The sequence below is a fragment of the Malaclemys terrapin genome, chromosome 10 (assembly GCF_027887155.1).
Source record: "Malaclemys terrapin pileata isolate rMalTer1 chromosome 10, rMalTer1.hap1, whole genome shotgun sequence".
NCBI lineage: Eukaryota > Metazoa > Chordata > Testudines > Emydidae > Malaclemys > Malaclemys terrapin.
In genome coordinates this window covers 71872657-71890226 of record NC_071514.1, presented here as the reverse complement: position 1 = coordinate 71890226, position 17570 = coordinate 71872657, and the positions used below count along the sequence as shown (strand labels likewise).

The following is a 17570-nucleotide window of genomic DNA, read 5'->3' as shown; positions in this document are numbered from 1 at the left end:
GCCATAGTAGGGGCCCAAGCTGCAGCTGGGCCAGAGTGGAGCTGGGGCCAGAGTGGGGCTGCGTGATGCTTCCTCCCCACCCGCCATGGGGGCTGGCCGTGGCCTGGCCACGCCTCCCAAATGTTCCTCTAGGAGGGCACACCCCACTGCTTGGAGACCACTGCTCAAATTTATATTGGTTGGGTGCAAAACACCATTCAACATTTTACAGTTTCAAGTGCAATGATAAAAAGCACAGAAATGTAAAGCACCAGATTCTGATTTGATTTATACCACAGTAAATCCAAGTGAGAATTTGGTCTAATACATACAGGTATGAACTGAGCATAACTTGCATAAAATGCAGTAATTTTATAATCTTCAGTGTTTAGAACAGCTATCTACAATCACATTTAGTAGCCAATGTTAATGTTAGAGAAATTTACTTAAAGAGAATTACATTTTAATTGGAAGTAACATGTCCTATCAGTGCAAGTAAAGAACAAGCCTGCTTTGCACAATAATATCAAGGAAAAAAAAACTTTGCAAAAACCAAGGCCTCAAAACTGAGCTCACCACAAGATGCAAAAGCAGAAGAAAGTAGTTATGTAAGGAAAATGGATGATTATTATAGTTCCAGACAAGTAGCTATTTCAGTCTTCATCAAGTCACAGTAACTCTGAAAATGCATATGTTGAAAATTCAATAGTTGTTTCCACAAGCCACTCTAAATGCTTTTCTCTTAACACTTATCCTGTCCCCCTATTTTCACATTACACTATGCCCAGAGCCCCGGAAGTCCAATCCTCCACAGTGTTAAATGCATTCTGCAAGATGCCAAGTACCTTCAATCACTACTCATGTGAATGAGTAGAGAGTGCTCAGCACCTTGTCAGAGTCACTCAGCACCCTTGACAGCCTGGGTACTTTGTGCCAGCTCCTATCTGAATCTGTGGCAGAAAATACTGATTTCTGGAGCACTGTTTATCATTTCTGTGACTGAATTTGCAATATTTAAAAATAGTTTTAATTTTTTTTAGAAATTAATTATCAACAAAAGCTAAACAATTACAATACAAATATCTATCAGCACTGAAATTACTTTGCAAACCTTTATATTGTATAATAGTAGGGACCTTTATAAAATAATTTACATTTTCAACAAGTAGGTCCATTCTATTCCATTGGCAAAGCAGCATATTCTAAAAGCAAATAAAAAACCCCACTTTCTCCACCCATAAAACCCAGCCATACATAAAATACATTAAATGAAATCAGTTAGAAAATAGTCCCTGTTTGTCACATGACAATGTGGGCTGCTTGATGTCACATGATTCATAGATTCATAGATTCTAGGACTGGAAGGGACCTCGAGAGGTCATCGAGTCCAGTCCCCTGCCCGCATGGCAGGACCAAATACTGCCTAGACCATCCCTAATAGACATTTATCTAACCTACTCTTAAATATCTCCAGAGACGGAGATTCCACAACCTCCCTAGGCAATTTGTTCCAGTGTTTAACCACCCTGACAGTTAGGAACTTTTTCCTAATGTCCAATCTAGACCTCCCTTGCTGCAGTTTAAACCCATTGTTTCTGGTTCTATCCTTAGAGGCTAAGGTGAACAAGTTCTCTCCCTCCTCCTTATGACACCCTTTTATATACCTGAAAACTGCTATCATGTCCCCTCTCAGTCTTCTCTTTTCCAAACTAAACAAACCCAGTTCTTTCAGCCTTCCTTCATGATCTGATGAGCTACATGGGAGGCTCCATTTGTAAGCTATGTATAGGAACAGGTTGAATAAAAACAGGGACACGCCCTTATGCTCCACTGAAATATACCGGATAATTTCCAAGGAATCATGTGGTCATGGGGTGTATGAAGGAAACTGGCCTTTTTGTGGTGTTTGGAGAGTGGCTTTATATCCCTGTCTATGGATTTCACCCTAGAAGGTGCTAAGAGCCCCTGAAAGATACTGAATGAAATTAATGGGCATTGAAGATGCTCAGCACCTCATAGGTTTGAGCCCTACACTTGTCTTCTGGTTTTCAAAACAGAGAATCAGCATTAAGAACACCAATTATGCAAGCATCACATTTCTTCTGTTTTAGATTACACAAGGGTGACAAGTTAGAAAATATAAATGAAATAAAAATACTCTAACATCCCCTTTGTTCTTGTTAACAACAGGAAATAATGTGAAAAAAAACAACTATGTACACATTTTTAAAAGTAAATGCCTATTTATGATGGTGAACAAAAAGATAAATTACAAATAACAAAAAATTCTTCAAGGTGATGTTCTGCTTCAGTGATTTCTATGGGTGGAGCTGCATCAGTTCTTCTAAAGAATAAAATAATGAATCAAAATACCATTTTTTAAAAAAAGTCTTAAAGCATCCACTATGAAAGGTTCCATTTTAACCTACTCGACTATGGTCCTCCACAGAGCCATGCTTAGATTGTTGCTGTGTGTCATTCTAAAGAATACACAAGAACCATTAAAATAGGATTCAGAGTAGCAGCCATGTTAGTCTGTATCCGCAAAAAGAAGAACAGGAGTACTTGTGGCACCTTAGAGACTAACAAGACAAATGATCAGTTAAGTGCTTCCTTTTTTGCTAAATGAAAAATGTCCCTTTCCCACTTAGGATAGATCTACACTGCAATTAGACACCCACAGCTGGCTTGTGCCAGCTGACGCAGGGCTCAGGCTAATGGGCTGTTTAATTGTGATGTAAACATTCTGGCTCAGGCTGGAGCCCATCTCTGTGACCCTCCCACCTTGCAGGGTCCTAGAGCCCAGGCTCCAGCCTGAGCTGAACCGTCTACACCACAATTAAACAGCTCCTTAGCCCAAACTCCAGAGTCCGAATCAGCTGGCATGAGCTAGTCACGGGTTTTCAACTGCAATGTAGACATACCCATAAGCTGTTTTTCAAAATGTGCATTTCAGAGTAAAATAAAACTTTAGAGTATCTGTGCACAAATCTGTTCAAGTCAATGGAAGTGCATATGTAAGTACAGGTTAAAGCACTGGAGACATTATTTGGTAGAAAGATTGAGGGGTCTGATCCTGAGAAGAACTGCATTAATTTTAAGTCAATGAGAATCTGCCACTGACTTTGGTGGAAACAGAATCAGGTCCAATGGGAGTTAATGTTGCTTTGCAGGACCAAACTCAAAATCATAACAGAATTTGGCTCGACATATTGTATATACATGGAGACAACAGCTGCATTAAAATTCCCTCACCCTCTTCAATCACTAAATGGCACATGATTCTATTGCCATTTTTGTAGTAACTGATATCTATCTAGAATTAAAATAGATAATAGCTTGCAAAAATTTCTACAGTATTAGAATGTCAAATACATTACAGTTAATCAACTGTGGTGGGAAAGTCAACATGTCTACCATGTTCAGAGGCATAGCATATTTGTACATACAGACCCTGTTAGCTAATTATTAGAGCTCTGCACAAATACAAAATTTGTATCTGGATCAGATCCACAAACATCGTCTGCAGAAATCTGTCGATATCCAGAGCTCTACTAGTTACACAAGGCCAGAGCATACTTTTTTTGTTCGTTGCTGACTGCAAATTTTAAAAGTCACAAAACAATGTCCATTGAAAAACAATTTGCACCAAGAATTCTACAATGCCTACTCAGTTTGACCTTCAATATTTGATCTATGCAGCCCACTAATATTGCTATTTTCTGTTACTAAACCAATTGTTTTATAGGCTAGATTTAAAGATTCAGAACCTGATCCTGGAAGATGGTAGGTAACTCTTGTGAGGTGCTAAGTGACCTCACCTTGTAAGAACTTCAATGGAGGCATTCAGCTCCTTGCAAGATTAAATCCTCAGAATGGAATTTTACATATAATCTTTTGCCTGAAACACCTCGCACTATTAGCAAATGTTGAATCTGCTGGCATGTTGAATCTGCTAGTGGTTTCTGCTTATTCCTGGAGACAGATGACTTGTTAGCCCATGTAACTATACAGGATTTGGGAGTGGCTCGATTGAAAGAGCATGAGGGTGTACGGTGAGCAGTTTTGGGGTAGGAATCTAGGGGGAACCAAGCCCGGGGAGCTGAATTTGATATTATCATCATTATTGTTAATTACTTTGCTAATAAAGCTAAGCACCCAGAAAGCGGGTCAGTTTTTGACTCCATACAGTGTGTGGAATTTGTTTTAGAGCAGGTTGGGAAGGACAACTCTGCATACCTAGCTAGCCTATCAACTAAATGTAAGAAGCAGTTTTTTCCTTTCTTTGTACTAGCTAACCCATATATTTCACATTTTCATGCTCAGGATCACTTATAGTTTAGTAAATATCTATTTGACCACAAGTTTATTAAACTATCTTCAAATCCCAAGGACAATATTATTGCAAAATAATAAAAAAAAAAACATGCTTTGTTGAACGGCCCTGTTTTCACCACCCAGTGATTTATCACATGTAAAAAATATATTAATGCAAAATTACAGCTAGCATTTTAAATGCATAAAAATCAGGAAGTTCAAAGTTATGGTTCCTATAGCAACTTCAGCTGACTTCCTTACCTGTAGAGAATATTTTGTATTACTGCATACGGTGTTTAATGCTTAATACATACAGTGAAGATCGGTAAAAGTAGAAACTCAAATTCAACCCCCTTCAATTTTTGGGGATCAGGGCATTCAATCTGAATCTGAACCGGTTCTTCTGGTTTTAGTTTCAGGTCAGATCCAGTTTCTTTTTCAGATGAGGCCAAACTCTTACAAAAATTGCCATTTCACAAGATTTCAGCCTCAGGGGGTGAGAAGCATAAAATAATAGCTGATCTGGCACGATTTCTGCCATTTTGGATTGAAACCTTTCATAAACAGACTGTGAGATTTCAGCACTGTCAAACCTAAAACCCAAGCCCTAATCCCATACAAATTTTACTCTGGATGTGGACCTGAACACTGATTCCTGAGCCCATCTGTAATACAAGTAGAATCTTTTAAACTGGACACCAGCCTAATATCCGGATGAAGAGGCCATTAAAAATAGTGTGAAGAGACTTATAAAATGTGCTGAATAAAGTTTATACTCATTTCATTTCATCTTCACTTGGCAACTTCTTCATTGACAGATATGAACTAAAAGTCTCTCACCTATTAAATACCTGGTTAAACACCACTTAACCACTTGGCACTGAACAAATGGGTCCCTCACTACATGGATTTTATGCTAATTCTGTCTCATTGAAGCACTAGTCATTGCAATTTGCTACCACTGGGCTAAACTGAGTACCGAAGGCTTTGTCTAAACTACGATTTAAAGGTGTGTGGTTAGGATATGTTAACGGACATGTGCTAACTAACAAGTGGAAGGGGGGAAGCAGTAGATGTGATCTATCTTGATTTTATTAAGGTGTTTGACAGTTACACATGACATTTACATGAGAAAATGAGGGAAATGTGGTCTGGATTAAATTATTATAAAGTGAGCACACAAGTGGTTGAAAGACCATATTCAAAGAGCAGTTATCAATGGTTTGCTGTCAAACTGGAAGGGCATGTCTAATAAGGTCCTGAGTCAGGTGCTATTCAATATTTTCATTAATGATTTGAATAATGTAGAGGAGAGTATGCTTATAAAATTTCTGAATGACACTAAGCTGGGAGGGGTTGCAATCACTTTGGAGGACAGAATCAGAATTCAAAATGATCTTGACAAATTGGAAAAATGAACTGAAAACAACAAGATAAGATGAAAATCATTAAAGGCAAGTACCACCCCCAGGAAAGAAAAATGAAATGCACAATTACAAAATGGGGAATAACTGGCTAGGTGGTTGTACAGTCATGGTGGATCACAAATTTCAACAGGAATTAATGTGATGCAGTTGCAAAAAAGGGCTAATAACATTCTGGGGTTTATTAACAGGAGTATTGTATGCAAGACATAGGAGGGGATTGTCCCTCTCTATTTGGTACTTGTGAGGCCTCAGCTGGAGTACTCTCTCCTATTCTAGGCACCACACTTTAGGAAAGTTGTCGATAAACTAGAGATAATCCAAAGGAGAGCAACAAAAATGATAAAATGTTTAGAAAACCTGAACTAGGAGGAAAGTTTTTTTTAAACTGGGCAAGTTCAGTCTTGAGAAAAGAAAACTGAGGGGGAGATCTGACAAATCTTTAATTATGTTAAGGGTTGTTATACAGAGGACAGTTCTCAATTGTTCTCCATGTCCACTGAAGGAAGGGAAAGAAGTAGTGGGCTTAACCTGCAGCAAGGAAAATTTAGATTAGATATAGGAAAAACATTCTAACTATAAGTGTAATTAAGCTCTGGAATAGGCTTCCAAAGGAGGTTGTGGAATCCCCATCATTGGAGGTTTTTAAGAACAGGCCACCTGTCAGGGATGGTCTAGGTTTAGTTGGTCCTGTCTCAGCAAAGGGGGCTGGATGTAATGGACTCTTAAGGTCCCTTTCAGCCCTAGATTTCTATGATTGTATGTTCTAAAAATCTACCGTAGACAAGGCAGTGTTTAACCTCTGCTCGCTCCTAGGCTTCAACTCAACCAGTTTAACACACTTTAAATTCTAAGCTGCATTGTCCACACTAGACTTTTAGGTCTTGTCTTCGCTAGAAAAAAAGTATATTTTTAACATTAACACATGTTAAAATACTAGTGTAGACAAGGCAGTTGTAGCTGGTTGAGGTTAACCGTGTTGGTGAGCTGAGGGATTATGTCAAATAGCTAACATGTTAAAAACATCTACACTAAGGGTACGTCTTCACTTACCGGAGGGTCCGGCGGCAGGCAATCGATGTTCTGGGATCGATTTATCGCGTCTGGTTTAGATGCGATAAATCGATCCCGGAAGTGCTCGCCGTCGACGCCGGTACTCCAGCTCGGCGAGAGGAGTACACAGCATCGACGGGGGAGCCTCCCTGCCGCGTCTGGACCCGCGGTAAGTTCGGACTAAGGTACTTCGAATTCAGCTACGTTATTAACGTAGCTGAATTTGCGTACCTTAGTCCGAAGTGGGGGGTTAGTGGGGACCAGACCTAGGATTTTAACACGTTGTCATTGGGTGCCAGCCTCTCAAGCACCCTTTCATGGCCCAAGGTCAATCAGTAGGAACCTTGCTTCTGTTCCCCTTTCAAGGGGTTTCTCGAATAGACTCCACATCCAGGCTTTCTGTCCAGTACCGCCTCTCCTTGGGGGTCTGGTTTTGTTGACAAAACAGTTCGAAATAAAAAGTCTTCTCAAGTCCATTTGTCTACCCTCTTATTGGTCACTCTCAGGCCTTTCCTGCCTGTAATCTCACTTGTCTGTAGTCTCATTCTCCAGTCCCAGGGTCCGCTCTTGTAGCATACTTGCCCCCAGTAGCCTCTGTATTCCAGTGTCGTCTCCCTGAACATTTTCCCCTCCTCCCAGCTTCCTTCCTCTTTATAGGGGAATCAGCTAATCCCAGCTCAGGTATGCCTCCTTGGCAATTAGGGTAGACTGGCTTCAGGCCTCTACCATGTAGGGACAAGCCACCCTGCTACTCACCTGTTAGCTATTGTGTGTTAAAAATACACCCTTTTTCCTAGTGAACCCAAGGTCTTAGAAGGTGTTTGCTAACACTTGTGAACAATACACATTTAAATGCTGGTCTAGACAGTCTAACAAATGTCCCAATTTAGCAGAGTCCTCAGTTAAATCGAGTATATTAGGAGGGTCTATAACTTGAGGATAGTTGTGGTTTTCGAGGCTCTAAACCAGGGGTCGGCAACCTTTCAGCAGTGGTGTCCCAAGTCTTCATGTATACACTCTAATTTAAGGCTTCGTGTGCCGGTAATACATTTTCATGTTTTTTAGAACAGTGCTTCTCAAACTATCTGATGTGGCGGACCGGCAGTTTTTTTTCCAATGTGCCAGGGACCAGTATCATATTTGCCAGGGACTGGTACCATAAGGTGGTACGCGAGCCGATTTTTTTTTAATGGCAGGCTGCCGGTCCCGGCTGCCACTGAGCCTGCTGCTGGCCTGCGGTTCTGATCACCCAGGCCGGCAGGAGGCCGAGACCCCGGCTGGCAGGAGCCGGCAGACGGAACCCCAGACCAGCAGCGGGCTGAGCGGCTCAGCCCGCTGCCAGTGGGATACCAGCGGCTGGCCCCGCTCAGCTCGCACTATTTAAAAAGTTATTTTTCTCTCTCTCTTTTTTTTTTTTGCCAAGCATGACCCTTCTGGAACTTACATTCCTGGAAACTCACCGCGGACCAGCAGCCGATGGCTCATGGCCCGGCACCGGTCCGCGGACCACCACTTTGAGTAGCACTGTTTTAGAAGGTCTCTCTCTAAGTCTATAATATATAACCAAACTATTGTTATATGTAAAGTAAACAAGGTTTTCAAAATGTTTCAGAAGCTTTATTTAAAATTAAATTAAAATGCTGATCTTACTAGTTTAGTGTGATCCTTGCCCTTGCTTTTCCTTGCTGAGTTTTCCAATGTCTGGTGGCACATATTTAGATACTTTAAGCTGCACACAGGCTTCTGAGTTATAAGTTGATAACTGGCTGGCAGGAGGTCAATGGCTGGAACCCCAGATCGGCAGCTGAGGTGAGTGGAGCTGGCGGCTAGTAGGGCTGAGCAGAGCCGGAGGCCTGCACCCTGTCTGGCAGGGGGCCTGTGCTGGAACTCCAACCAGAAGCAAGGTGAGTGGGACCGCAGCGGGGACCCTGGCTGGCAAGGGGCCAGCAGCCGGAACCCCAGAGTGGCAGCGGCCTGAGCAGGTCAGCCCGCCCAGCTCTGGGATTTCAGGGATGGGCTGAGCATCTCCGCCAGCCCCCGTCTGGGGTTTCAGCCACCGGTTCCTGCCAGCTGGGCTCTCAGCCCGCTGCCAGCCTGGGGTTCCTTCCCCCAGGCCAGCAGCAGGTGCTGAGAAGGACCGGCGGCGGGACTCCAGTTGGCAAGGGGCCAGCAGCGGGAACCCCAGAGTGGCGGCGGACTGAGCGGTTCAGCCCACCCCGCGTGCCATCAAAAATCGGCTCACGTGCCACCTTTGGCACGCGTGCCGTAGGTTGCCGACCCCTGCTCTAAACTGTGACACTTCCCCTCACATCCCAAGGGCAATCAGGAGGGCAGCTATGCAGACTCTACATATGCTAGGGATCCTCCAGATTAGAGGGGTCTCCAGTAGGAGACTTACAGGTGGGTTTTGTTCCCTTTGCATTGTCTGATTGGTGCAAAGGGAGCAGAATGGGGCAGAAGATCTGCCCCACAATATGCACTCACTTTGACCTTGGGGCAATGTAATATGTTTGGCCCTCAGGCTGAAATGGTTGGATACCACTAGAGCACACTGTCTGGGGCTGGTGGTAGAATTTACTGTGAAATTTAACATCAGAGCTGTTATCAAAATGTAAAGAGCCCACCACAAGAAACACATCTCAACCCAACCTGTAAATGATGTTCATTTTTGTTGTCTCAAAAATTATGACTGGTTTTGTTCAATTAAAGATACTCAATTCAGGCACATTGCTTTGCTTGATATCATTCATGAAAGAACGTCTACTCTCATAGCCCAAATTTTGACAATAATATTGCATTAGAGTTACAACAATCATCATCTTTTAAAACTGAAAATCCATTTATTTGGGTTTTTTAAAGCAACTGAACTACAACAGCTGTGCAGTCTTAGACTCGAGCCTGCTAGAGTTCCATGTATGGAGTTCCCACTGAATTCAAGTGGAGTTGTGTAAGGGAATCAATGGCAGGATCAGGTTATTGGTCTAATAGATTTAACTACAAGTCTGGAAAAATAAAAGCTGTAATTTTCATGGAAATTTACAAGAAATTAAGCAGCTAGAGAGATAAATGAGATTAGAAGCCCATTTAGGCTTGAGCTCAATGCTTACCTTAAAACTGAATGAGTTTCTAGGAGAAGAGCTAGATCTGTAATGTTCATCTTTTGCTAAGTTGCTGTAATAGTTGGCGACTTTGTTGTTTGCAACCTTGTTAGATACTGGGTCATCTGTTATCGGGCAGATGTAATAACTATCCTCATCCTCACTATCAGCATCAGGATAATTTCCAGAGACTGCTTTAGTTGACCTGGTATTATCAATACCTTCCATACAAAAGATAAGGTCCTCGTCCGCCATGTTTGTGGGAGGTTGGTTTAATTCGTGCAATGATTAAAGCAGCCAGTATTACAATACACATTTGAAATGAAGGAAGAACCTGGGAGAGAAAAAGAATGAAATTAAAGAAAATCAAAGGTCCTGTTCTTAAAAAAAAAAAAAAAAAAAAAAGCATGAAGCCAAAATTTATACTGACCAGCATTAGCAAAAATTAGTCAATAATCTGTACATGGGTGTGTAAAACGGGTATCCGGGCACCTAAGTATGCCTCTCAACACCCAAATGCAGGATTTGGGCTCCCAATTTAGATACACAAGTTTAAAATTGTCACAGGATAGAGAAAAATTGGTTCAGAATAGAATAGGAATTTAATATAAAATCTTAGGGACTGCAACATTGGATTACTCTAGTTTACCTTTAGTAGCATTCCAGGCTCCATTTATCAACTTCCCTCTTTGAACATATCTACTCTTACTTGTTTAAAAACTTTGGGCCCGATACTACAGTTTTTACTCAGGCAAAACTCACATTGACTTCCCCATAACTCTGTGTATTTTGCCCAATCCAAGGACTGCAGGATCAGGCCCTCTGTTTTCCAAAAGCAGCTTTTCCATCAGGGGATCACTTACAAATGAAAACAAAGAATAGGATTAACAGACTCCAGGGAAAGGGGCTACGAAATATTACTGGGAGTGGATGGGAAAGGTGAAACCAGAAAACACTTTCTGTGCCAGGAAGGTTTTATATTACTTGGCCCCCAGCTCACACGGGCTAGTCAGTCCAAAGTAAATCACTGTGTGTGTGCACCCAGGGTGCCATATGTGTCTTCTGAAGGGAGGACAAATGAGATTGCCAGACAGTTGCTGCTGCTCTAGCCATTAAAGTGAATTAAAGGAGTCCAGATGGGGGGAGGAGGGAATGCACAGGAAAGTCACACTTCAGTGCTCTTCTCTGGCTTCAAATCTCACTCTGACCCTCTTCCCAACAGGGATGCTCTTGCTGTCAGTGCCAGTAACTGAACTCTCCAGGAGCACTGGCTGGCTTGCTCAGTGCTAGGCCCTTCTCTTTGGATGATCCACCAGAGCCTGGAATTGGCAGCCTTCAGGAAAGAACATTTATTTACATTATTTTTTCTTTCCACTCTTGATTTTGTTCATTCCCATCTGGTGACAAAGAGCCTTATCCAAAACTCATTGAAGGCAACAGAAAGGTTCCTGCAGATTTCAGTGGTCTATGGAATAGGCCCAGGGTCTCGGATGACATTAGTTCACACATACTAAATGTCTCTATCTGGCAAAGACAGGCCCTGTGTTGAATCAAAACAGTCAAACTTTTTCCCCTCTATCCACCCAAAAAGCTTTCCTAATCCAATGGCTTTTAAAGGCCAATCTCTGTTTTCTCCCCAGAGCTCAGAGGTTTGTAGATAAAATGGTATATTTTAGCAATCTCTCTTTGTTAGCCACTGTAGGTAGTTTGTGCATTTTATCACAGAGACAGAGGATGGGAAGGGACTTCCTGCATCACTGAGTCCATGCCCTTCCTATTGCAGGCAACCCTGTCACATAATCACCTTCATAAATGTATCAAGATCCAGATTAAAATTAAGTAAATCTCTTGCCCCCACCCCACTCCTATTGGATGGCTGTTCCAGAGGCTCCAGACCTATCTATCTATAGTTTAGACACTATACATCAATAGGCACTTCAACCATAAATAATAAATTGAGCTAGTTCTATCAACTCCCTGGTGCTCCCTGCTTCAGCAACCTACTCCATTTGTTCATTATGTGACAAAACCATGAGCATCTAGCTCATATTCCCTAATTCCTGCCCCTGGGAATTTGTATTTGTATTCTTTTGTAATAAATAGGCCTGGGAGACAATTATCAAGCCCTTTCATAGCTAAAGAAAAAACAAAACAAAATGACACCCTGCTGGAAGATCACTATGAAGTCATTTTTCTTCTCTCCCTAGTAGTTCCATGATCTTTCCTCATAACTAAACTCAATGGTCCAAAAACTTTGCAAAACCAAGGAACCTTCCTGAATACTTATCAGCATCCCAAGGGGTATAGCTAGCTTACATAAAATGGCATAGTCTGCAGACCACCCTTAGTCTCCTGGGAGCAGGTGTAACCCCACTACAGGTGTCAGCATGTAATAGGCCATCTTTATCCGAACAGCCTCCACTCTGATTAAGATGGAGCATCACATATTTGCATGGACTCCACTCCCATGTGAAAGATGGGATGACGGCAGGATAGATCATAGAACTCTGTGTGTCACACTGGGCCTGTGAGATGCATTTTGGCCACACCTGACTAAATTTTTTTATTATTCCAGTTATTTAATTTCCTCTGCCTTGTCTCCATAACAGGAACTATGTCTTTTCTAAGGTGAGGGATACAACATGAATCTAATCTAGTGTTAATTTTTATTACCTTCTAAGTAGGAAAACTCTGGTGTTTCAAAGTTTCATTACTTACACAGTTCTGCAGAATACAGGAACTGACATCACAACAGCACATGCAGAGCTGGAATACACAGTGATCTACTTCTGTCCACAGTCTGACAATGGATTTGGGGTAAGGGCAGATCATCTCCCTTCATTGCTCTTAATTTAGCCTGCTTTCTGTACAACCAGGGGTGTTTTTCATGAAGAACAAACTTATTTCAAGCCCTCCTCCCCCTTTTTTAAACTTTGCTGCATTTTTTAATAACACTACCCATCATCACAGTGCCTGCTCCTCTTCATAATAAGCTTACACAAATAAGCATCTGATGAAGTGGGTATTCACCCATGAAACCTTATGCTTCAATACGTCTGTTAGTCTATAAGGTGCCACAGGACTCTGTCGCTTCTTACACAAATTGTTGATATTCTGAAACAACAGTAGGGCTCTTCAATTATGTCCATCAGAAATTTCACAGAAGGTAATTATTCTAGAGGAAAATAACAGTCAGTCCCATAATACTTTCCACATCAGCTCTCAGGCTGCAAAAGATTGAAATTGTAACTCTCTCACTGATACACACAACATAACCTTCAGGAGGAAACATTTAAAACACCCTTAAAATTAATATAAAGGTCCAAAGTGTGGCACATAACAATTGACCTGTGTAAGGAGCAGTGTGAAGCCAAACTACCCTTGGGAAGTTCAGCCAGGCACAATTGTGTGACAGATTTCTATTACCAATCTGCCTGAGGGAGTCCTTGGGCCTGTGACAATTGCTCCTGATGCATCATCCTTTAGGGCTTGTCTACATGGGAAAGTTTTACCAGTTACCAATTATACCAGTATAATTACACTGATATAGTTAAATTGATATACCAATATAACTTAGGGCACGTCTTCACTACCCGCTGGATAGCAATCGATCTATTGGGGATCAACTTATCGCGTCTAGTGAAGAAGCGATAAAATCGATCCCCGATGGCTCTGCCATCGACTCCAGAAATCCACCGCGGCAAGAGGCGGAAGTGGAGTCGACGGCGGCGCGGCAGCGGTCGACTCGCCGCCGTCCTCACAGCCAGGTAAGTCGACCTAAAATACGCAACTTCAGCTACGCTATTCACGTAGCTGAAGTTGCGTATCTTAGGTCGACACTCCCCCCCCCACCACCACCAGTAGTGTAGACCTAGCCTTAGTATTACTCCCTGTGTGGATACTCTGATGGCATTTTTCAGTTAGCGCAGATTCCTTCCAAAGTGACATATGCTAAACCCAAAAAAGATCATCTCCTACTGCAATAAGAGTGCCCAAACAAGGAGTGATACCAATAACTACAGTTGTTTACATTCACACATTAACTTACACTGGTATAACTGTCCTGAATAGACATTTTATCTAGAATGTATTAGGCATGTCACAATCCAGCCTGAAATTAAGAAGTCTCTTTCCAAATGAAAATAGAAGAGAGGAGAGAGAGAGAGAGAAAGAGACACTGATTTTTGGAAAGTAGAGAGAATCCTGCTATATTTTCATTCATTTTAAAAGTGCAGACAAATGTAGACAATAATTTAGTCATCAACAATTGGAATAGGTCAAAAATCAGAGCACTCTTTAACAAAGTATCTGTTGTTCATTTAATTCATCACTATGACATGGTCACTCTCCCCATTTAACTCCTATGCTCTCAACTTCCTTACAATTCCCTGCCACAACGCGGGGACACTTCCTGAAAAACTGGCCATTGTCAACGCTGAATCATTCTCTCGGTTATTAACTGCATTAATTCAAAGCAATCCAAGCCCATGCAAACAGTGGGGCTAGAAAAGGACACAAGGTGGCACTTGGTTCCAAAGTTATACAAAAGCAGATACAATATGATCCATTACTCTTGGGACTAGGAATCAACCTGCTACAAATCTTCCTGATCTGATACACTAAAGCATTTCACCATCTGCTTTTACATAGGTCAGTGACTGGCTAAAATTACAATTGATCTACTTCCATTGCAAGCTATACTGTATGTATCTCAGTTCAAAATATTCCACAACTAGTTTATTACAGCTCATTTCATGGGACTAGTAAAATGAAATAAAAAGATGACACTTCATCAGTTTTTAAAACGTTGGTAAATGATTGTTAACATTTTAAAGGTAACAAGTAGGAATTGGATCTTTCTGTACCCACTACTAACACAGCAATGCAGAAAGCAAAAATTCAGCAACATGATGCAATAACATCACATGTTTATATTAAAATTAGTTAATCCTTTTCCTATAATTCCTAAGTGACAGTAAGAACAAGTGTTTCACAGAGGCTTTCTATACATATAACTGCTACTAAAGCAAATAATAATGGAAGTCATGTGCACATCAAAAAGAGAAGCTACATGTGGGCTCTTTTCTTACTAACTTCACATATCTAATTACATCAATTCTAGAGAAATTGTGGACGGCTGAGCACTGAATCACTCACAGCTGCGTTACCCACCAGAGCAACCTATTAAGAAATAAAATAGTGGAACAAGGGAAGCATGTTTACCGAGGCTCAGGTTCCACCCACAGCGACGGGTGGAGATTTCCATGCAGATCTTCCTCGAGAGACTATTAATGATGATTCAGCAGAACTCAAACAGATACATTGTTATTATTAATTCAGCTCCATGTTGGGATAGCTGTGGATTTCACTCTTAGGTGCAGAAGCAACGCACCAGGCAGGTTTTCACACCCTTGATGATACCCTGATGATCTTTCACATTTTCCTGGCTTTACGCCCCTCACACCCCATACAAACTCTTAAAATCCCATATCAGAAGACTCTTTTCAAAGCCCACTGACTCCAGTCCTCAATAAGTCAGTCACACTTCTGAGCAATGTGAGGTGCTCAGCCCCTGCTTGCGTCTCTAGAACAGGAGTGGGCAAACTATGGCCCGGGGGCTGCATCCGGCCCTTCAGATGTTTTAATCCAGCCCTCGAGCTCCCGCCGGGGAGCGGAATCGGGGGCTTGCCCCTCTCCATGCATGCCATGGCTCTGCACAGCTCCCGGAAGCAGTGGCATATCCCTCCTCTGTCTCATATGCGTAGGGGCAGCCACGGGGTCCTGTGTGCTGCCCCCGTCCCAAGCGCCGCCCCTGCAGCTCCCATTGGCTAGGAACTGCAGCCAATAGGAGCTGCAGGGGTGGTGTTTGCGGAGCAGACGGCACGCAGAAGCACCAGGCCACGCCTCCACGTAGGAGCCAGAGGGGGGACATGTCGCTACTTCTGGGAGCTGCTTGAGGTAAGTGCCACCAGGAGCCTGCACCTCTGATACCCTCCCATGCCCCAACCCTAGCTCTCATCCCCCTCCCACCTTCTGAACCCCTCTGTCCCAGCCTGGAACACCCCCTGCACTCTCCAACCCATTATCCCCAGCCCCACCCCAGACCTCGCACCCCCAGCCTGAGCCCTCCCCCCCATACCCCAACCCTCTGCCTCAGCCTGGAGCTCCCTCGCACACCCTGAACTCCCCATTTCTGGCCCCACCCCAGAGCCTGCACGCCAAGCCGGAGCCCTCACACCCTCCCGCACCCCACCCCCAATTTCATAAGCATTCATGGCCTGCCATACAATTTCCATACCCAGATGTGGCCCTTAGGCCAAAAAGTTTGCCCACCCCTGCTCTAGAATGACAGAGTGAGACCTGGGATCCCTCATGGGAGTGCAGGGACACCTCTCAGGGTGGTATTGTGCCTACTCACTAGTTGCAGTAGCGTGCCAGTTCCAAAAGTGTATAAGGGCCACACAAATATAGCTTCTAAAACAGAGAAAGTGACATTTCAGGCCTGGTATCGGGGCAGCTCCACTGAAGTAGTGGAATTGCACCTGTTTCTGCTAGGGCTGAATTTGGCCCATCAGCTATATTCGTTGCCCAGCAACCCCAGATTAGGAACATGCGCCTCATTATACATGATCAGATTTCCTCCTGATATGCGAGTGTGTCTCCCCCTCTCAACTTCCTGCCTTTTTTTCATACTGCTTCTAAACTTAAAACAGATTCCCCCTGCCCATGAGCTAAGCTACTTCCTGGCCCCAGTGAAATTAACAGGAGTTTTTTCATTGACTTTAATGGGGCCAGGATTTCACCCCTAGTTCCTGCTCTACCCTAGCTCTCATCCGGTCTCAAACTGTTCTCCCAAGCGAAACTGACAAAGCTGATACCCAAGATGCACAGATTTGGAACAGCGCAGAACAAGCTTCCAAATGTTCACAAGGGGGTTAGCTGAGTTTGACAAATTTACTGACAAATATTTGTTTAATGTGAATTTTGGCAGGTTCTTCCAGCATAGGCTGAAAGGACACTGGGCAGGCAGATGATCAGCTTGTTCTGTGCACATTTAGAAGGCAGAGGTGAAATACACAGAGCAACTTCCCTCATCTTCTTCCATAGCTGGAAGCCCCCTCTGTACTAGAGTAATGAAAGTGACAACGGTTTGCACTTACACCATGTGGTTCTTTATTCATTCAAAACGCTTCATAAACATTAGGTTAAAAAAATCCTTAAAACACCTCTGAGTTACGTATTCCATTTTATAGACCTGGAAAGCAAGACACAGGGGATGGAGATTATCAGACACCTGAGGGATTTAGATGCCAATTTCCCATTTATTCTCATGGGAACTGCGAGTCCAAATCCTTTAGGCAGCTTTGAAAACTCTCCTAGGGAAGTTACAGACAACATTTTCAAAACCTGACACTGATTTGGGGTTGAGGCTGCTCCTCAGCTCCGAGCCCCCTTTGCTCACGCAGCCAGTAAGAGCCGCAAGGGTGTGGGACCCGGCTCCATGGCTGGCAGAGCCCTCAAGAAACAGGGACCATAGGGGAGCCCTCCTGGCACACAGCCCCTACCTACATCTCTCCGTGCACCTGGCCAGAGCTACCCCCCTGCCCACACACACCGTCCCTATCTACCCCTCTCCCTGCACCCTGAGCTACCCCTCTGCCTGCACACAGCCCCTAGATACCTCTCCCTGCACCCTGAG

At 43.1% G+C, this 17570-nt stretch overlaps 1 protein-coding gene across 2 annotated transcripts in view; it reads right to left on the bottom strand.

Moving 5' to 3' along the window:
- Positions 1-17570, bottom strand: part of EEF2K (eukaryotic elongation factor 2 kinase) — a 46105-nt gene that overhangs the window by 26353 nt on the left and 2182 nt on the right. Inside the window, exons 1-2 of one of the 2 annotated variants that reach the window (XM_054041142.1) lie at positions 10634-10723; positions 9881-10205 (exon numbers count right to left, since the gene is read on the bottom strand). In XM_054041142.1, coding sequence (XP_053897117.1) covers positions 9881-10126 — 246 coding nt within the window. In that variant the 5' untranslated portion in view covers positions 10127-10205; positions 10634-10723. Of the gene's footprint in view, positions 1-9880; positions 10206-10633; positions 10724-17570 lie in introns of those variants that run through there. The other variant, XM_054041141.1, reaches the window with a different exon arrangement.